Below are 21222 nucleotides of genomic sequence, written 5' to 3'. Positions count from 1 at the left end.
AATTAACGAGCTGCCAGTCGGATTTGTTGCCAATTTGTTGTTTAACCAGCAACTAAAAAGAATAATTCCCACATGGATTTGTCCCGCAGCGCAAACAAAATGCTCATTAGGAATATTCCATCTTAAAACGCCAGGTGCTGTGTTGCTTTGGGGCTCCATTTCACAAAGTGTGTGATAAAAACATTGTTTTATGTATCATTTCAAATGATAAAATAACAAACTATTTGGTTAAAATCCAAGAAACGCACCCAGACAGAAACTGTAGCATTTAAATAACACAATAGATATTAAAGTGAAATAACAGGAGATAATTTGTTTAGTTTTGTCATTAATAAATATCATTGATCAGCTCAACACCGCCCCCTGTCTGTGTAACGTCAACACTGCTTCTGCTATATTAAAAAAGGGTCAAAAAGTCAAACTGTTGATGTTCATTTCTATATTAGATGTAACAATCCAGCATTCATTTAAACAAAAACATTTACAGTTTCTGGCAGTAAAATCTGGAAGAACCAAAGTAGAAAACAAATAACAGAACTGGTCCCAGAAACCTCACCCACTTCCTGAAAATAGATCCTTTTCCCCCCCAGAACCATTTTTTTTTTCTCTCAAAAGTTCAAGATATAAAAAAATAAAACACATTTCATTTAAATATAAAACAATATAAAGGATGGAAGTCCTTTTTTTTTGTAGAAAATAGTAACAGGCTTTGATGGCAAACAGTGAATCCCGCTCTGCCACCTGGAGGTCCTAGTTGTTGTTGTTGGTCATAACAAGGCACTTTTTGTATCCTTCCGCCGCTCGGACGCATCAGACCGGCTGCAGGCTGGATAGTTTGATCCCCTAAAACAGAAACAAAACGTGCCAAAACACTGATATTAATCAAAATTGTATTTATTCTTGTCAAATATTTTAATTAATTGTGTTTTTATTGATGTAGTTTGATGAAGAAGGAAGTGAAATGATAAAAATAAAGGAGTGAATTTCCCACCACCAAACAGAAAAGCTAATTTTTGCAGCAGTGATCCCAGCAGGTGAAATGTTTCTACCAGCAGGGGGCGCTAATTTTATACATTGCTTATTTCTATATTTTTAATTAACATTATTTTTTGTCTAGTTTATTATTCAACTGAAGCATTTTCTCATTTTTAAAACATTATTACTTTTAATTGAATATTTTTTGAAGCCATTGTTGCTTCTTGAAGGCCCTAATTTGGGCTGAATGGCGCCACCTGCTGGTGGAAGGAAGCTGGATTGTCTGGAATAATTAAATAACCCATCACTCCGACTTAAAGTGTCAGGCAGAGACAGTCTGCTTGGTGTCAGTCTTTACTCACTCAGCCAGGGTCTATCTCAACAACAGACTAGTCTGTCAGAGGGGACAGAAGGTCAGAGGTCAGAACTGGACCACAGCCAGCAGCCAGGGAGCCTCCACAGTGACTGGGTTACCTTCTGTCGGCTCGTCATCCAGCTCCGGATGGTCGGCACCAGGACGGAGCCGAGCAGGATCTGGGCTGGGTGGTAGATGAGCAGCGGGACGGAGATCAGAGACAGATGCTGGTAGCCTTCGAAGACGATCTTCAGCATCGGGATTCCTGGACACACAGCCAGCGTTCAGATACATTACATTCAAATACATTAAACTGTATTTGAATTCATTTTGCCTTTCACAACGGACTCTTTATACGTTATATCTTGTCGTTACTTTTGATTTGTTGTCATTTAATGCAAAACTTGTTTGTTCAGTAAAGATAAAAAAACCAGTAATGATGGGAGCCGACGGTACCCAGAGTGAGAGACTTGTGTGTGGAGCAGAACATAATGGCGACGGTGTCGGCGGGACTGAATCCTGATCCAGACCTGAGGAGAAAAAACAGCAAGACGGCGAGTTAGGGCCACCTTAGGCAGAAAGGAAAGGAGAAGGAGCCAAAAAAATCAGAATCTCTGAAATTATCTAGGAAAAACATGGAAATTTCTGAGCTTCAAACGTTTAACATTTGCTAGATAAAACTTGATTGTTGAGATTAAAATGAGATATTGTCAGAGTTTCAAAAATCTAAAATATTCTACGTTTTGAACTCGGAAATGTTAAAGTTTATTCTAGAAAATTTCTAAGATTAATCTCAGAAAAAAACTGGGACATTTCTGCGTATCAAAAGTCATAGATTTGGTGGTTAAAACTGGTTAGTGAGTAAAAGGAGCTGAGAGTTAATTAATTAACGTGGAGACTGACCTGGTGGAAAAGGCGAAGGTGAGCAGCATGAAGCTGACCTGGATGGAGAAAACTGCAGAAAACAAAAGAAAGTGAGAAGTTTATAACCTCACTCTTAGCTGATTCCAAGAGGAAAACGTCTTATTTTATATTAGAGAAGCGAAACTAGACTTATAAAATACATGCATTTATTTATTTAATATATGGTATATTTACACAGAAACTTCCAGAAATATTTGCACCTCTTGGGTAAAGTCGTACACTGCAGAAACAAAATATTACAAAGTATTTTTGGTCTAGTTTGGTAAGATTGTGATTTTGCAGTGTATAAAAAGCCTCAAAATAAATTAATCAATCAGCACAGGCAGTGTTGTAATTGAGACCACTTTTTCCAATTCAAAGGTTGGATTTTTCTAAATGTTTCAGCTTGAGATTAATTTATTTCAAGGCTTTTAAACCATTTCTACCAGCGTTGGAAGCCAAAACCCCAAAAGGTTCCGGTCAGGCCTTGAATACTGACTGATGATGACGACCAGCAGCAGGCTGGTGGGGTCCAGCTCGATGTTGGGGTTGCTGAACGTGTCGCAGAACGTTGTGTAGATGATCATGAGGAGGACGGCGCTGCTAATAGCGCCGAACGGAGGCTTCCGGCGCTCCAGGGACTCCCTGAGGAAACCGCGGCACACCTGGAGGCCGAGGCGGGAGGCGTTAGCAACTCGGTGTGTCCTAATTCAGGGGCTGCATTCTTCGAAATCCGAGAATAAACGACAGACGGGGCAGAAAAGCTGTGAATTTGGACAGGCATAGCCTTCAGCTAGCCGAGCTAGCCTTCAGCTAGCTGTCTAGCTTCCACCGCAGTATTACTCAAGTTGCCTAGCAACCGTTTCAGAGCGGCAAAGAGGAAAAAAATGGAGTCCGAAGTTTATGATTTTTACTCCTGCATTATCTTCTTCCTTTGTATAAAAGGATGTCCGTTTACTTTAATCAGTCAAACCTATTTGCTCAGGAAAACAATAAATACTTAAGTAAAACAGACATTATACAGGTAGATATTATCTGACTGAATCTGTGTTTAACTTCCACTCATTGGGGAAAGCTTGCGGGAGTTTGAAAACGACGTGCCGCGAGTCAGGCATTCTCTCCCGGTATACCGAACCTGAAGCGCCCCGCCAGCTGACAGCTGGCAATGACGTCTCCGAAAATGTCAGAACATTGCAAGTAGGCGATTTACTGGTAAACTGATCATATATTTGAGATTTACACAGCTATATTCTCGCCTAAAAATATTGTAAAAGTTGATGTTTTGTCGTTTAAAGTGTAATATACCAAAATAATTTGCCGCTCTTCACCGCCATTGCCGTTTTGCCTCAACACTCGGTTTGGACCCGCAATGAATCATGGGATATGGTGGTAGGTGAAGGATACCCCGAACCCATCCTTCAAATCTGGGGAAAAGAAGGACGCATTTGGAGGAGTCTTCGTATTCGGATAGGCTTCATCGCAGCGCTACGATGTAATCGGACTAAAATGCGGCCTTCGAAGGATGCAGCCCTGAATTCGGATCCGGTTAATGGGAGCAAAGCTGACGGGGCTGACCGGAAGTCGTGCATCAAAAACGTCTTCCTACCTGACCCAGGATCAGCGGAACAACAACCGTCATGAAGAGCTGAGAGAAGATGGAGGTGAAGGGAACAGAGGATGAAGAACCGAGCTGCAGGAGGAGGAGAGCAGCAAGGAGAAACAAAATCAATAAAAACGGAAAAACAGTAATAAAGAACACAAAACACTGCAAAAACACAACATCTTACTAAGTTTTTCTGTCTCGTTTCTAGTGCAGATATTATAGTACACTTTAAATAACTTACAAGTAACTTTTCAGAAAGATACGCAACCTTGTTTTAAGCCAATATTTTTTAAATATTGATTAAAAGTGATATTTCTAGTGGCAGATTATTTCACCTGTAACAAGACATGAGTTTGTCCTCTGCCTTCTCTCAGAGCTAACTAGAAACAACCAATTAGAATCAGGAGGTTCTGATTGGTGAACCTCCTAGGCAGGTGGTGCTGCTACGCTGCAGCCAGCACAGGCTGTTGTGAATGCTAAGGCTAGTTAGCATAGCCACCAGTGACAGCAAACAGTTTTCCTGTAGCTTGTTTCTTTTCCATTAGCATTTTTATCGATGCATTCACAAGGATGATTGACAGCGTTAAGACCCTCCTCCTGGCTCTGATTGGTTGTTTCGGTCGGGAGCGGTGCATTTCTTCAGAAGGCACTAGTAGCTCAGGAATGAGGAGATTGAACTTTTCACAGATTATCTGTTTCATAAACTGTCACAACATTTTATGGAAGTTACTAAAACAAATAGTGTCTGAATTGGATAGAAAAACATCTGAGAGATTTAGAGAGGTTTGGAAAGTTAAAAGAGATAAATCTAATCTAATCCAGATGAACAGATTCCTATCAACAAATGCTAATATGAAAGTTATTTTTTTACCTACTCAACAATAATTAGTTAAGATATTTGACCTGTTATGTTTCCAATTATACAACAGACTTTACATTCTGGAGGTTTTTGAAAAGGCTCAAACATTTTTAATGTCAAAAAACAACTGGGTGTTTTAAGCGCTTTTTTTTTAGAAGCTGTTGAGACCCAAATTGAAGTACAAAAAAATAATAAAAAAGTGAATTTTGCATAATATTTCCCCTCTAGAATATTTTAATTAAACAAAGTGGTCACATTATTTTAGGAAATGGTTGTATAAACTGTGGAAACTTAAAACTTAAGAAGGAATTTGTCTTAAAAATGCAGTTTGCTATTTTTTTTAACTTTTGGGGATCAATTGAAAAAAAAAAAAAAGATCTAAATGAATCCATTATCACCAGTAAGAACAGGATATGGCTCACTCTCTCTTTGGAAACAGTTTAGTTTAATAAATAAATTATAAAACTTGACAGCTTTTGTGTAAAACTAAAGAAAATGCAAAAAGATGAATACTTTGTGTTGTATCTAACATTTTGCACTGTAAAAACATTTCACAAAAGCTTTATTGGGAACATTGTCAACACATGGCAAATGTTTTATGACTTACAAAGAGCAGCAGCAGCAACGGAGTCACCACGATCCCCTGCAGGACAAACAGAAAGCATTAGAGCCCGGCCCGATCCGATCCGGCCCCAAACCCGACCCAGACCCGAACCGCTCCTCACCAGGAAGCTTCCGAACGCCGAGTTAAAGATGGCCGCCGCCTGGAGACACAGAGAGCAAGCGGTCAGCGGGGAGACAGCGACAGGCAGACTCACCAAGCGCCTCTCGGGTCGAACCGACTCGGTGTGAGTGTCACCTCGTTCCCGCCGACTGCTTTGGTCAGGATGACGGCGGAGGAAACCGGAGGGGGCATGCAGCTCACCGTCTGTAACCTAGGCAACGACAACAACAGGAAGAGGGTCAACTGGGGGAGAAACAGCAGGAAAAGAACGTTTTCCAAATACATTCACATCTACACAGGGTTTCCCCCAGTGTGTTATAAACATTGCTTATTTATTTAAGTCCTTTCAAAATGTTTGCATTTTCTAAGACTTTATAGTTGGTGTTCAGGTATTAATCTTCCAATCTTTCAATAATACACAATTATCAAGTGATATTTTCAAATTTCCTGTCAACTTTAAGCATTTTTTAACTCAGAAACACGACGGTCCACTGGATGAATGACGGCCCTAACACCCAACCACCGGGGGAAACTTTGCTACACGTAATAAGAAATGGTGGTCTTAGCAGTTTTTAGTGTTTTTATGATATAATCATCAAATCTTTACAACAGAAGACTTTTAAAGGGGCGGTGTTATGTGATATCTAAAAAGTTAGATATCAAACTATCAAAAACAGTTTGATAAAACAGTTTTATCAAACTGTTTTTTGATAAAAAAGAATTTTTTAAAAAGAATTTGTGCAGTTTTTACAAGCAGTTGAGACCCAAATGGAAGTTTAAAAACCTGAAAAAAGTTAATTTTACATAACGTTGAGTTGTCTTTCTGGTATTTTCTAATGCTGCTGCTGTTTTAGTAACGAGGCCCCAAAAGAAAAGCACAGAGCTTCAACCTGAAGGTTACATAAAGTTTGGATGTTGTTCCTAAACTCGCACAGAGAATCAGCTGTAATAACCGTGACTGTGGCTCTTTGTGTTCGGCCCTCAGGTACAGTTTAGATCCAGACAGAGCGCCCCTTTCTCTCTCTCTCTCTCACACACACACACACACACACACTGTACCCTTTGAGCAGCCACTCGTCGATGGTGGTCAGCGCCAGGACCTGCAGCAGCAGCCAGACGACCAGGGGGAAGAAGACCAGTGTGAACGACTGGACGAAGAGGTGGAGGCGAACGTGGAGCAACGCGTTCCTCAGCTCCTAACGGAAAAAAAAACAATGTGATGATGGGAGGTTTCTGAGCTGCACCTGAAGGCATCGCGGCGCTGACTCTCACCTCTGTTTTCAGAGACAGGCCGCTGTTGAAGAAGATGAGGGAAACGGCGATGTAGGCGATGGTGACCTCTGGCCTTAGAGGACCTGACAGGCAGGAAGAACGAGACGCTATTTTACACTGGTAACCACGGTAACAGACCAGATCATTAGCTGCTAGACCTTCAGTTTATGTTGTTCTGATGCAGTGGTGTCCAAACGTTTTGCCCTGTCAAATTTAAATTAATGGTGGGCTAGAAAAATCCTTAAATTAGAAATGCAAAAATTTGTTTACTGTGTTTTTTAGTTTTAGCTGCTCAACAATAAACATTTTTTTAATTAAATCTGTAAATTATTAAATATACAAGACATAAAAAGGCTGCGGACATTTGCCTTATCAAAAGGGAAAACATGCAATTTCCAATTTTTTTGGCCATCAATTGTTTTCTGCCTTGTTGGCCAAATTTCCTACCGTTCTGGACTTATGGTCAAAATCCTTTCAAAGTGGGCCACACTGTGAACACCCCCGTTCAAATGGTTTAGATTAGGACAAAGTTTACTAGTCTTGGATGTTTTTTCATCCCAGATCAAGTTTTAATTGCTTTTTAGTCCTTTGTTTCTTCAAAAAAAGAAAAAAATCACAAATGGCAGAAAATATTTTCATAAAGTAGCTTTGTTTTCAATCATTGAATACTATTGGATTGAGAACACGCCACACTTTTTAGATTTCATTCATATGAAAATTTAAAAGGTAAGAATAAAGACACATTTCTATGTTTTTGTAAATCGAAGTGAGGATTTTCGAGGAGCACCTGAAGGCAGCACAACAGTAGCAGCCCAGCAGGTTATCTTATCTGCAGGTGAGGCTGAATTACATTATATTACTTATTTATCAGTATTTGTTTCACTACTGTTGAGATCAACAATCTCTGGCGCAATATTAGTTATAAAACTGTCCTCAGATTAAATCTGAAAATCCCCAGACTGATTCTAACTAAAACTAAAAGATAAAAGTACTGAAAAGAGTGTTGACATCCCGCTGAATGCAACGTGTCACTAAAATCCAGGTAGGAGGAAATATTTCAGCATCTTCCAGATAAATTGGGATTCAATTCAGACTTATATTCCGCTGAGCTCCCCGTCTCTAGCATTTAAAGTTAAAAACTCTATATTCATTCAAAACTTTAAATCCACCGCTCCGAACTCCGTGGCTCACCTCCTTTAACACCGACACCGGGCAGCAGTTTGGCCGACAGGATGACCAGCACTATCCCGATGATGAACCACTCCTTCCGCAGCCTCGCCAGGAGACCCATGATTCAGCTGCCGGGGCTCAGCCTACGGCCTCCCAGCCGGCCCTCCTATCGCAGCAGCCGGGCTTAAGTTTCTGCAACCTGTCGCTGCTTCTTCCTTCCCGGAGTTCTGTTGGAAAACACCAGCGGAGCAACAGAAGCTACTTCCGGACACGTGGGGTGTGACGCCGCCGTAATGACCGAAGAGAGGCGCACAATAACTTACCGTAACAAATGTTTGAAAATATGAAAAACATACCGAACACACAACACAATTTAGCCCGAAATAAACCACACAACCGTTTACGTTTGCAACTTCAGATCAACGTTTACAACTGAAAAAACCGGATACAATCTTAAAGCCGGAATTTGTCCCTTAAAAATAAGAGCGTTAAATCTAAAACCAGAGGTTAATCATATTGTAATGAAGTAAAAACGATATGCGCACAGAAGGGATGCAAACAAATATTATTCAAAACTAATATTGTTATAACACGTATTTTAAAGTGAATATATTTAAGCTATAAAGAATGTAATAGTATAAATTAAATACAAATATTTTAATTTACCAAAATTAAGTTTTACCTGTATTTTAAGTCAAATTAAACCATACAAGAGGAGAAATGTTAACAATATTATATTTGGAGTCATATTAATACAAAAAATATCAGGAACAATAATTGTTCAATAAAAAGTACTTGAATTTTAAATTAAAATACAAAACATATGCTACTATTAGTATTTCCATCAGCAGTTTATCATACCATTTATATTAAAAAACAAATTAAAATGTGATAAATAATGTCATTCAATAAAATAGAAACAGTAAAATTGTGATATAAGAAAATAATTGCTACTGTCTTTAAAATAAAAGTTAGAAAAGGAAATAAAATGAATAAAAATATATCAAATATTTGTGTAAAATCTGACAGAGAGTTAATATAAAGTAAAATTGGAATTCCAATGAAATATAGTTTTACTAATTCTATTAATAGTTTACAGGGGTAATGTTTGAATGAAAACATTAATAAAATGATAATAAACTAATTAAAAATAATTGAAAAGTGCTGCAACAAATAAATTGTAGCTGCACTTAAAATAAAACTTACAAAATATTCAATATTTTAAAACAGAATTTACATTCTAACAACTTTTTGTAAGAAAAAGAAACAAAAACAAAAACAACAACAACAACAACAATAATAATAATAATAATAATAATAATAATAATAATAATAATAATAATAATAATAATAATAATAAACCAACTACAAAACATCATGACCAAAAACCTTGGTGTTTAAACTTTTATTGTGTTGGTCCACTGACGCCTGGCACATGTTCATAGAGTTGAAACTGAAAGCCAAAAGGTTTCCAGACACTTTAATAAAGATAAACTGAATCAATATAAATAAGCTGAATACTGGTCAGATCACATCATCTTAATAACTGCAGGTAATTAAACTCCCATTAGCCTCAACAGAAACAGAGGAGGTTGGAATTTGCTGATAAATGAAAGTTTTAAATTATTTTCCGATGTGAAATCTTGCCATTCTGTAAATTTATTATTTCTTGAACAAGATAAGTGGTTGGCAATATGTAAAGACAAGTAACAACATATGTTTTTGTTTGTTTTTCTCCTTCCTCTCAACAACCAGCTGCTGAATGTTCATTTCTAAGTCCTCAGCAGGAAGTCCTGGTATCCTCTGGTTTCCTTCCAGTGAACCAGCTGTTTCACAGAGAACAGTGAGCGCGACTCCATCGCAGGGATGTGCTTCTTGATGAGAGAGTGCGCGCATGTATGACCCAGCTTCACCTGAAAGAGGTGACAAAAAACAGGCAAATTGTGAGATATCCTCTGCCCTTATTTGTAGTTTTGGTGTTCCTCAGGGATCTACACTCACACCGGTGTTGTTTAGTTTTAAAATAAATGATCTTCAAACTGTGTCCAAAATGTCTGAGGGTGCATTCCCACCAGTCCGGTTTAGTCCGCTTTAATCAAACTCTGGTTCTTTTGGCTAGAAAGTTTGGTTCGTTTGGGGAAGTGTGAACATGCGATCAGACCAAAACAGTGAACTCTGGTTAATCTACAAACCAACGTCTCTGTTCGGTTGAAGTGAATTCTGGAGCAAAACAAAAGCTTAAATGCCAAGCGGACTAGAGACCGCTCTAAAAGCAGGAAGCAGACTAAAACGCAGGGCATTCTGGGTAAATACAACCAAAACAAACACCTTTCTTATTTAATCTAAACACAGCAATAGCAAAATTGTGTTTATACGACATTAGTGTAAAATAGTTTTGCGCACATTTGTAATGGAAACGCAGCTACGGTTTTCTGGTACCGAACAGATGTCTCTAGATAAGACTTTAAAAAGACGCACCTGTGCTTTCTGCTGCAGAAGAACCTCTCTGGCGGTGCAGGCAGCTCTGTAACTCTGCAGGAAGTATTCACTCGATCTCAGAGGCCGATTCTGCAGAAAGAGGCAGATGAAATAATTTCTAAACTGACAGGACGTAAAATAATAATCAGCTTAACGTGTCTCAGGTTGGTACCACGTCGCTGTAGATGCAGCCCAGAGTCAGGCTGACGTCCGCCAGCCTCTCCTGCAGGTTGCTGCTTTGGCACAGATCAGATGACTTCTCCAGCATCTCAATACAGTCCTGGATTTTTCCTTCGCTGTTGGAATGATAAAAACCCTTTAATGAACTGTTGTAGCTTTTTTTTCCTGGCGAAGCTGAGTATTTTATTAGATTTTTGCCAGTAGGGCAAAGTAACACCAGTAACACCAGTACTGATATTGATACTTTTTGTTATTTAATTTTCATATATCATCAAACTTCTGACCTTTAAGTTTTTCTTTAAATTTTTCCTTTGAGTTATTTTATTAACTATCGATATGGACGTAAAGTTTAATCAAGATATTTTGTGCAACAATCGTAATAATGACAAAAGTGACGATAAAAACTTTTCTCTACGTTTTCAAGTTTCTGATTGGCTATTACTGCAGAACGCAGCAAACCAGAGCCAAACAAAACCAGCCAAGACCAATCACAGCCAATCACAGCCAATCACAGCCAGTCAGGGCCAATCAGAGCCAACCAAAGCCAACTCGATCTAACCAGAGCCAATTCGGGCCAATCAGGGCCGACCAGAGCCAATTGGGACCAATCAGGGCCAACCAGAGCCAATTGGGACCAATCAGGGCCAACCAGAGCCAATTGGGGTCAATCAGGGCCAACCAGAGCAATTGGGGCCAACCAGAGCCAATTGGGGCCAATCAGGGCCAACCAGAGCCAATTGGGACCAATCAGGGCCGACCAGAGCCAATTGGGGCCAATCAGGGCCAACCAGAGCCAATTGGGGCCAATCAGGGCCAACCAGAGCCAATTGGGACCAATCAGGGACAACCAGAGCCAATTGGGGCCAATCAGGGCCAACCAGAGCCAATTGGGACCAATCAGGGCCAACCAGAGCCAATTGGGGCCAATCAGGGCCAACCAGAACAAATTGGGGCCAATCAGGGCCAACCAGAGCCAATTGGGAACAATCAGGGCCAACCAACCAGGGTGAATCAGGATCAAGTCAATAATTCCTTGGTACAGATAGAGAGCATTTGTTGCCTTTGCTGTTTTTTTCACTTATAACAAGACATTTTTCCCGTGTGATAAGTGAAATAAGGTGCCAGTGGAACTATTAACTTTTATTCAATGGTAAAAACTTACTGACTAAAACAAGCTCCTATATCTTGCTGAAAAGTTTCTTGTAAGTTAGTTTTGTCTTATTTCAAGTGTACTACATTATTTGCACTAGAAACTAGACAAAAATACTTGGTAATTTTTTGTTTGTTTGGTTTAACAGTGCACGTATCTACAAAATATTTTAATAACATATGAAGAAAATCAAAACAAATGTCAGTGTATTGTTTTACTAAACAAACAAACCAAAATATTTTGAAGGTGAAGTTGAGATACTGTGATACAGAAATAAAACTAAATTTAACTAAATAAAATGTAGTTTTATTCTACCAGAAGGTTTTGGATGAAACTTGACTTCTGTTTGAAACTTCTCATCATTTCACCATTGGTTGGATGATTGACCAGAAAGCTGAAGACGGGTTTCATTGGTTCTGTGATGACGTCGGTGTTCGTACCTTTGTAAGGATTTGGCGATGGCCTTGTAGGATTTGACCAAACCTTCAAAGTCTTGCAGGGAGTCAAAGAGTTCTACGCAGGTGTTGAAGAGCTGGGGGTCATTTATAAAAGACAGTCATGAATTTATTTTCGTCAGCTGAATAATGTTTCTGTAACCAACTAAAGTTAAGATTTCCTGCTTTGATACCGCCTTGGCTGCTTTATGATCTCCTGAGCTCTGTAAGCCCATTCCTTCCCTGAAGAACGACTCCGCCTTCACCGACTTATCGCCGCCTGAAACAAACCAGATCCCATACAGACTCATGAGAAAATGCTTAAATTAGGTTTCAAAAAGTAAATTTCAACCAAACAACTTAGAAATGTTCAGGAAAACCTAAAAGATTTTCCAGAAACATCTAATTTTGAAAGGATTTCACAATCAGCAGAACCGAGCAGACTGGAATCTTTTATCCAAGAATAATTTTGTGGAAAAATGTAATCAACATATTTTTAATAAACTGTAGACTTTTCTAACCTGTTCAAGGAAGCATAATAAGTCACCTTTAAATTTTTAATAATAATATCACGTAAAGTTTTTGTAGTTATAGTTTTTTAGTTACAAAGCAAAATAATGCAAGTCAGACAATAACTGTCAGGTTAAGAGAAAATAAAGTATGTATTAATTGTTTTTGTTGTGACACCACTTGGTTATGTTTAGTGTTTTGTCTTTGTCCTAAATGTATCCATTTTAATGTTTACTTCATTTTTGTTCTAATTTAATTTAATCTTATCATGTTATTTATTTTGTTAGTCTGTAAAGTTTGTTTTATCAGCACTAACTGGTGAACTCGTGTAAACTCCATTTCCTCCTCCCACTCACCCTCGATAGCCATCTTGGATCCCAGCTGCAGCAGCATCGTGGCCGTGTCGTACTGCTCCGCTGCGAGGTAAGCTTCGCCCAGCAGGCTGTAGATTTCTCCCAGTTCCCTGCAGCCCCAGAGCCTCAGCGGCCGGCCCTCCGGGTCCACCCAGCCTCCGTCCTCCGCCTGCTTCAGGGCCCTCTCCGCCTGATCCCTCGCCTCCATCAGGTCCCCTGCGGGACAGGACACAACCGCGTACGTTTGGCGTTTCGTAAACGGCGCCTGAGTGACGGCTACCTTGCTGCCGGTACAGCTCGGCCAGGTGGAATCTGGCCTCCGTGGCGGATTTGGATCGGCCTCCGAACGCTCTGTCAGCGCAGCTGTGGAAGAAGTGGAAGCTGAGCCAGATGTCCATCGGATGGGTGAAGTAACGACCCAAATGCAGCCGCTCTTCACACACGGCTGTCCAGGAACCTGCACAAAAAAACCTTCATTACTTAAACTATAGTAGGGATGAACGATTAATCGATTATTAAAATAATTATCAACTGATTTAGTAACCGATTAATTGTTAACTGGAGTATACAAACTGAAAGAACAACACAGGCAGAGCAATAATTATTAATTAATTCATCTGTATCTCATTAATTGATTATTTTTGATAAATAATCATCAAAATGCTTTGCTATTGTATTTTAGGTTATTAAAATATTTATCTTGTTATTTGGTTATTTTGTGGATTTCTAATATTATATAAAAAAGATTGAATTGAAAAATCCACAGATTGTCCCAATTCTTGTATCTGATTAATCAATTAATCGGCAGAATGTTTTGTTATTGCAGTTTAGTCAATAAAATATTTATTTTCTTGTTTTTAAAGATATTGAATTATGTGTTTATTTGCATCTTTGAAGTATTTCTAATATTGTGTAGAAATTGCTTAAATAATATTTCTGCAGATTGTCCCAATTTCTATTTCTGTTGAATCAAATATTCTAACAATTAATTGTCAGAATGTTTTGTTATTGAATTTAGGCAATAAAATATGAATTTTGTTATTTTACATCTTTTGATGCATTTCTAATAAAAATGTTGAATCAAAAAAATACGCAGAATTTTACAATTTCTTGTATCAGACTAACTGAAAAATCATCAGAACAAACAATTAGCCAGTTAGTAAAATAATTGTTAATTACAGCTCTGAACTAAAGCGAGATGATTTTACAGCTAATAGTCTTCTGTAACCAGATTTGATTTGACTAATAAAACCAAAACTAAATCTAGAAAATCTTGATGTTTGACTCCAGATGAGTGTTTTCTTCCTCTACTCACTGTCCCGTTCTGCTTTCTCTGCCCGGCTCAGGTGCAGCCGGATGGTCTCCAGTTTCTCGCGCTGCTCCTCCAGGGGGGGTACCTGCAGCCGGGGCGATCTAGGCGGAGCGTTGGCCCTCTGCTCCAGGTCTAAGCGCAGCAGAGTGAAGAGCTCTGCAAACGACCTGAAACTCAGACACGGATCAGTCAGCCGAGCCGATGTGCGATCAATAACTCGGGGTGATAGCAGGGACGGAAGGGCCACCTGTGGTAGCCGTCCTGCAGCATCTCCACACACATGTACTGCTTCGGCGTGTTTCTGAACCTGAAAAACAGGAAAGTATCAAACATCAGCCCTCATAGAATCAGAAAACCACTACAGTCCTGATGTTGTTTCCGCTCTGATCATTAAAACTTCACAGTTCATGTCGCCGTTTTCTCTCTCCGCTGCTCTTTTCTAGCCCATAGAAACTGGCCCTGGCTCAGTGTCTCCATTTCCTGTTCCATGGAAAGTTCTCCAGTCTCAGAGCTTCTTTCTCTAGATGTGTCTTTTTCCTTGGTTGGGACATCAAAGAATCTATCACAGCTTTGTGTAATCTCTGCTTTTCTTTCTTATAGAAAGTGCACCTGGCTCAGCGTGTCTGTGCTTAATTGTTTCTCTTTTTACTAGATCAGTTCTTCTGTGTCTCTTTTTCCTGGTTGAAGATATTGCTAGCTTTATTGCTGAATTATTTTCCTTTCTTATTGAAAGTACACCTGGCTCAATGTATGTTTTATTGTCTTTTTTGCCAAAAGAAAGTACTACAACCTCAGTTATTCTGTGCCAAGCTGTGTCTGTGTCCCAGTCAAAGCTGTTTCTGTCTTAATCTCTGTGGTACTTTTTCTCTCTAGTAGAAAGTACACCTGTCTCAGTGTATCGATACAGAGCACTGTGTTAATGCTCTCTATCTTTTCTCTAAATGCTTTTCTATCCTGAAATGGATTTCTCTGCAATGTGTAATTATTTGTATTGAACTGAACTGACCAGATTAATATTGAGATTAATTTGAACCACATTGTATTTTATATAGAGTTGATTTTACATATTTGTGATCCTCTCTTAAATTACTGCTAAATAATGTTGAATTAGTAGGTGGCTATTTTCTGTCAGCAGAGGGCGCTCTAACTCTTAAAGATCAGGATTTATCAGGTTCTGGTCTAACTGTTAAAGTTGAAGTTTTTATATGTGTCTTCTCTTACAGCTGATCCAAACCTTCAAAACTTACCTGGATTTTATCTAAATTGTAATTTGAATTTTTTTTTTTTAAACCACGGCAGACATGAAGCAGCATGAACATCAGTTTTTAAATGTGTAATTTTGAAAATATCTGATTAGTAATGGCTTTTGACAGTGAAGAAAACATTTAAATATTCCCTTTTTGCCTTTGGAAGAGTTAGAAATAACATAAAAGAAAGATGGAGGATATATTAATGTGATAATTTGTGATTTTATTATGATGCAGTCCAATTGAAGCAGACTATGACTGAAATCTCATGTTTATTTCTACCAAAAACTGTTTTTCCAAATTTTGCTTCCTGGACTTTTAGACATTTTAAACTTACAAATGATTTATTTCCTATAAATTTTCCTATATTGTTTTTTCTTTCTTTAATGATGGAAAACCACTGACAGTTATTCTGGACTCACAAAGCTATTTCCTTTCTGGAAAGTACCGATGAATCCGAAACCTTTCGGTTTCTCAACGTCTCCACCACCTGCTTCATCCTGCAGGCACACAAATAATAAAGTCTAGTTAAAATCTTAGCAGAGACAATCCTGATAATTTGAGGAAAATATCAACCCAAATCTATCATCACCTCCTCACTCTGTGTAAACATTTTTACTCCTTTAATATGTCATTGTCATATCTAGATTATGACTGTTTACTGACAAAAACTGTGAATATTAACATATTAGGTGGGTTTTCTTTGTTTTATTTTATTTTACCATTTTACCTTAGAATTAGACAAAAAACATTTTATTTACTGGTTGCCAATAACAAAACTAGATGTTGCTTAGATGTAAATAATGCTAGTAATTCAGTAATGGTTGCGTTTGTAATTACTTTTCTAATCCTTAATCCAAGTTATTTTAGCTGCTTGGACATGGTAGAAGTTAATTTCAAAATATTACATTTGATTGAACAGAAAGTTGATTTTTATTTAATAAATATTCTGTCTTTAAAAAAAGACTTTAAACTTAAACGTAATCTGTCTTTAAACTATCAGGAAACACCGCACATTACAATGCAGACATTATTTCTCTTTGAAAAGGTAATAGATTTTTTTTAAGTTAGTTTCGGAGCTTTTATAGCTAAAGCTAACTAAAAGAGAAGCTAGCAGCACTTAATTACGCTTAAGATCCACAAACGGTAGAATTACTGTGAAAATGTCACAGCTTCTTTCACTGCGACCTAAGCTGATTCAAACCTGAGCTTTTCTTGTTGCCACTTGCGTCTCTTCTCAGTTAAATTGCAGGCAAAATGTATAGAAATACTAACATGGCAGGTAATTTAGCCTGATAAGTTTTCCCCTTTCGAAGTCAGCATCTAACAGCAAAGCTACGTCGTCATGGCAACAAGGGAATGGCGGAAGCGTTACGTCACTGGCACCTGAATCTTTTGGTTGCATTCGCAAAATAATAGTTTTTCTCATCTAAAATCAGCTAAAGTCATTCTGAGTTTAATATAATACGGTGCTCGAATAAAGACTGACAGCAGAGGAGCAACACAACTGACACATATTAGCCCTAATTATTGTCACGCATTATCAGAAGGTATTTTCTAACTAAACAAATAAAGTCCAGAATCATATTCTTTGAGATTGAGTTTGCGGTGGCCTGTTGTTTTACCCTAACTATTACTACAGGCAGTAAGACAAAATGAGTAATTTGATTACAGGTTAGAAAAGTGACAAGTGTCATTATAGAATACATACTAAATATAATGTGCTGAATAAATAACTTATTCCATTTGAAAAGGAGTATGTTGAACGTTACATTGTTTGCATGTTAAAATATTTACAGCTGATGTTATTTAACTTTTTTTAAATTTTTTATTATTTCATAGTCTTGTATTGCAGCATAGCTGCAATACAAGACTATGTATTGCTAGCTGTCTATGTATTGCTAGCTGTCTATGTATTGCTAGCTGTCTATCTTGGTAGCTAGCTATCTAGCAAGATAGATAGATAGATAGATAGATAGATAGATAGATAGATAGATAGATAGATAGATAGATAGATAGATAGATAGATAGATAGATAGATAGATAGATAGATAGATAGATAGATAGATAGATAGATAGATAGATAGATAGATAGATAGATAGATAGATAGATAGATAGATAGATAGACTGATTGCTAGTTAGCTAGATAGCTAAGTAGTATGACCTCCTTGTTTATATCAGAAAAACCTGACTTCAGCTAACATGTGCACTCTTTTTATATCAAATGTGTATCTGAGACACAGTTTAAAAGCACCTCTTTATCCCACATCTGGAAGACAAACCTCAGTGTATTCTTGCTGAAATGTTTTGCACAGAGCAGATGTTGGGTCTGTGCAGTGAAACTTTCCATCAAACTCCACCACAAGTGGATGGAAACTCAGTTGATGTGTGACGGCACTCGCTTTGTGGTTGGCATTGGTTCTTTTATGCGTGGAGCTGTTAATAAAGTCCCACGTTCTGCATGGAAAGCTGTTTCCTGAGTGAGCGTCTGGTTTTGATTTGCTCTTTGACTCTGGTTTGTTTGTTCTTCTCATTCTAATTAGCTTCAAGAGTAATTTGTTGATTAACCAGCCTGCACTTTAAAGAAACAAGAAAGAATTAAACTATCATTTTCCCACTAGAAGAGACTAACAATGTGGAAACTGCATCTGATACTGGCTGTAAATCCAAACTTCAAGCATTTAGTTGTAATTGTCAATATATCTTTTCATCTCTGTAATAGAGCTCAGGAAATAGGCCAATAAAGCAGACTTAATAATAAAAAAAACGTTATTTCCCTTTTTCCCCTTCAAACCCTCTGTTCAAAGGGAGATGATAGGCTTAGATCCAGCATCTCTCGGATCACTTTTCAAAATGTTTACTTATTCACTTTTAAATGATGGCAAAAATAAGTTATTAGCAAACATCTTTTTTAATTTTGGAAATGTTCTCAAGACTGTGCTACTGTTTTTTTAGGATTCCAGTTATGGGAACCATTGGCTCATTATAGGTTGAACCAATAATAAAATTAGGATTTTGATTCTTGTTACTGACTAGTTATATATTGACAAATGACATTAAAGTGTTACATCTTAACCTGAAATGAGAGTGAAACTAGAGAGGAGGATGAAATATGTCTATTTTCCATCAAAAAATGTAAATTTTTATTCAAATGCATGTATGAATGCTAAGTGGACCGGAGAACGCTCCAAAGGCAGGAAGTGGGTTACAGCTTACGGTATTCTGGGTAAATACAATGAACAAAAGTATGCAACTTTAGCGCTGGCGGGAGAAATGACCCTTGATCTTTTATAAGAGACAAAAGAGAAATCCTACAACTGCTAAAATCTGATGCTATTCCATTTTTGTTTACATTAATTAAACAAGAAAGTTGAGCTGGTATTTTCCTGTGTCGTTTCCTTCAGTGGTTCTTGTTGCAGCGCCACCACAGGTGAGGAGGGGAACAGGTTTTGGTTTGGTTGGTTTCACTCAGTGCAGTAAGAAAGAGAACCACACCAGCTGAAAATATATCAAATGTTGATATTTTTGGTCCAAATGAACCGAGTCTACTGGATTATCAGGTTTGAAAACATCCTTAAAAATCTTTTTCATGTTCCCTGATAAAAATTTGGAAAAGAAGCAGGGCCAAGTAACTCAATAATAAACCAGATTAAAAGTATCTAAAATTCATGAAATGAGGAAATATAAATAATTTCTAATGAAATGTTTTATTTTTGGCGTCAAACAATTATCTTTCTGCATGATTCAAGTCACACCGTCTGCTTATCTCTCTATTTATAGTAGTAAATAAACAAACAGACTCACGCTGATGCACCACATTTATCCACTGACACTCAATGACGAAGATAACACAAAATACCTGAAACAAATTTAGACCATCAGCTTGACGAGGTCAGAGGTCAGGCAGGCGTGAGCTCAGACTCATTATTGGTGAATGATGTGTGCACATGTGTTACAAATGTGTAAACTCAGCATGCGCGGCCACAGACATAATCCAGTCAGAAACCAACAGAGCAACGACACTCAACAGTTTAGAGTGAAAACTACAGTCAAAACGGAGAAAATCTGTTATTCTGAGTTCCCTTCAGGGACTTATTAAATAAAAAAAGACGTGAAAATCAAGAACAGTTATCGATCAATGCTTTCAATTCCAACTCTTCTCTCGTTTTAGGACAAATATTTCAGAATTAACCACATTAACACTGAAATTTTGTATAAATGTGTAAAATCATAAAGACGGCACCCTTCAGAACGCACTGAAGAAGTTTACCAGAAAAAAATTGATTTGGGGGTTAATTACGCTTTAAAATGTTACTTTTGAAACTTCCCGTTGCAGATAGCAAACCATAACGCGGATATTTACATTCACTTGTCCTACAGAAGCATTATGGAAGACCAAACTTGTCATAATCAAGATGTAGAAATATTGATTTATTGTTAGTTACTCTTTAAAACATTTCTTTTTTAAACTTCCTGTAGCAAATAGTGCTACTGTGCTGCAGTGCTAATGCTAACTTGTACCCAAGAACAGTAAGTGGATATTTACTACTTGCTCTACAGCAGCAGTATGGAGGACAAAGCACACCATGAATAAGAATAAATGCATAAATGTAAAAATGCTCATTAAATCAATGCAGACTCAAAATGCAGCTTGAATAAATTAAGTACATTAGTGCCATTAAATGCAACAAAATAATAAATGCACATTAAAATATAGAAATGGGGGCAGTGTCAGAAGTTAAATAGGAACATATATTTATACCAAATTAACTGATCAATTATTAAATAAATCTCCTCTTTTTATTATTTTGTTGCAGGTAATGGGCCACTAATTTATTTGTAAAGCTCCTTTTGGCTGTACTTACATTTGTTCATGTATTCGTAGTTATGGCAGGATTGGACCTACATATAACCATGGCTAAAATTAAATTAAACACATTTAACAAGTCTTATAAAGTCTGAAGTAATGGCTTTATTACTCATTTACTTTTATATAAGCAGTTCATTGGTAATATAAACTGTTCATTTTATTTCCGTCCTCTTCAGTTACATTGTTAATACCAAACAGTTCAGTTAGCATCACAGCTTAGTTAAAAATGAGGCAATTTTAATATTTAGACTTTAATTTGCTTTCAAATTAAGTAAATTAAATACCTGAAACGCCCTCCACTTCCTCCAACCACTTGTTGCCTTTGACACAATCAAGTTTGTTTACCATCTTCTGTTTTTTGTGAAGAACTTGTTCTGCTTACTTAAATGTTGCCTTTGTCCAACAAAAACCTTTCTTAATAATACTTGCTTTATTTTGCAATCTTGTCAACATTTGTTGAGCTTCAAAGCAACCAAAGGCTAAGCGTTAGCCTAAGTGTATTTCAAATTTCCTTGAACACTGTAAAGTTGTGTGTAAGATGAAAAGAAAAGCTTGAAGAAAATGACTTTGTGTGGCATCAATTGTGTTCAAACAGCAACCCAATATTAAAATTTACAACCTTCCACCAAACTAGCAACCAGGGCCTGGGTGGTAAAAAGCAGAAAGACTGTCGTCTGTTTGTGTCAGACAGTAAAAGTTCAGTCGTCAGAGTGTTTACGAGATGTTCCGTCGTAACTGAAGAAAATGGAGGAGAAAAACCAGAAGGAAACAGAGAGGTGGTGAAGAGGGGATCGACATACAATACTGATTGTTGAAAGAAAAAGAA

General features: G+C 37.7%; 2 protein-coding genes across 5 annotated transcripts; both read right to left on the bottom strand.

Moving 5' to 3' along the window:
- Positions 1-424: 424 nt before the first annotated feature.
- On the bottom strand, positions 425-8244 carry slc10a7 (solute carrier family 10 member 7). 3 transcript variants are annotated; one of them, XM_044098849.1, is made up of 13 exons: positions 7883-8232; positions 6692-6774; positions 6479-6615; positions 5555-5630; positions 5421-5459; positions 5303-5338; positions 3840-3923; positions 2733-2898; positions 2234-2285; positions 1787-1860; positions 1450-1595; positions 1338-1369; positions 425-843 (listed from the first exon to the last, which is right to left on the bottom strand). In XM_044098849.1, the coding sequence occupies exons 1-12, from the start codon at positions 7980-7982 to the stop codon at positions 1349-1351; spliced, it is 1014 nt and encodes a 337-aa protein (XP_043954784.1). In that variant the 5' UTR covers positions 7983-8232; the 3' UTR covers positions 425-843; positions 1338-1348. The 3 variants fall into 3 exon arrangements, with proteins under 3 accessions (XP_043954784.1, XP_043954783.1, XP_043954782.1); XM_044098848.1 differs by lacking the exon at positions 1338-1369 and having other exon boundaries at positions 7883-8238; XM_044098847.1 differs by lacking the exons at positions 425-843; positions 1338-1369 and having other exon boundaries at positions 1390-1595; positions 7883-8244.
- Positions 8245-9251: 1007 nt separating this feature from the next.
- Positions 9252-16894, bottom strand: ttc29 (tetratricopeptide repeat domain 29). Of its 2 annotated transcripts, none has more exons than XM_044098812.1 (11): positions 16730-16894; positions 15948-16025; positions 14526-14585; positions 14282-14445; positions 13247-13423; positions 12970-13182; positions 12298-12383; positions 12110-12201; positions 10512-10635; positions 10340-10429; positions 9252-9774 (listed from the first exon to the last, which is right to left on the bottom strand). In XM_044098812.1, the coding sequence occupies exons 2-11, from the start codon at positions 16022-16024 to the stop codon at positions 9634-9636; spliced, it is 1224 nt and encodes a 407-aa protein (XP_043954747.1). In that variant the 5' UTR covers position 16025; positions 16730-16894; the 3' UTR covers positions 9252-9633. The 2 variants fall into 2 exon arrangements, with proteins under 2 accessions (XP_043954747.1, XP_043954746.1); XM_044098811.1 differs by having other exon boundaries at positions 16801-16878.
- Positions 16895-21222: the final 4328 nt, after the last annotated feature.

Source organism: Gambusia affinis, linkage group LG18, assembly GCF_019740435.1.
Source record: "Gambusia affinis linkage group LG18, SWU_Gaff_1.0, whole genome shotgun sequence".
NCBI lineage: Eukaryota > Metazoa > Chordata > Actinopteri > Cyprinodontiformes > Poeciliidae > Gambusia > Gambusia affinis.
This window is presented reverse-complemented; position numbering and strand designations above follow the sequence as displayed.

Coding starts and splice junctions, on each gene's coding strand:
- slc10a7 (XM_044098847.1), bottom strand. CDS start 7,982: ATGGGTCTCCTGGCGAGGCTGCGGAAGGAGTGGTTCATCATCGGGATA. Junction 5,339..5,420: donor CGGCGTTCGGAAGCTTCCTG/GTGAGGAGCGGT, acceptor TTTGTCCTGCAG/GGGATCGTGGTGACTCCGTT. Junction 2,286..2,732: donor GCTGCTGGTCGTCATCATCA/GTCAGTATTCAA, acceptor TGTTTTCTGCAG/TTTTCTCCATCCAGGTCAGC.
- ttc29 (XM_044098811.1), bottom strand. Junction 14,586..15,947: donor TCCAGAAAGGAAATAGCTTT/GTGAGTCCAGAA, acceptor CCTGTTTTTCAG/GTTCAGAAACACGCCGAAGC. Junction 9,775..10,339: donor TTCTGCAGCAGAAAGCACAG/GTGCGTCTTTTT, acceptor CACCTCTTTCAG/GTGAAGCTGGGTCATACATG.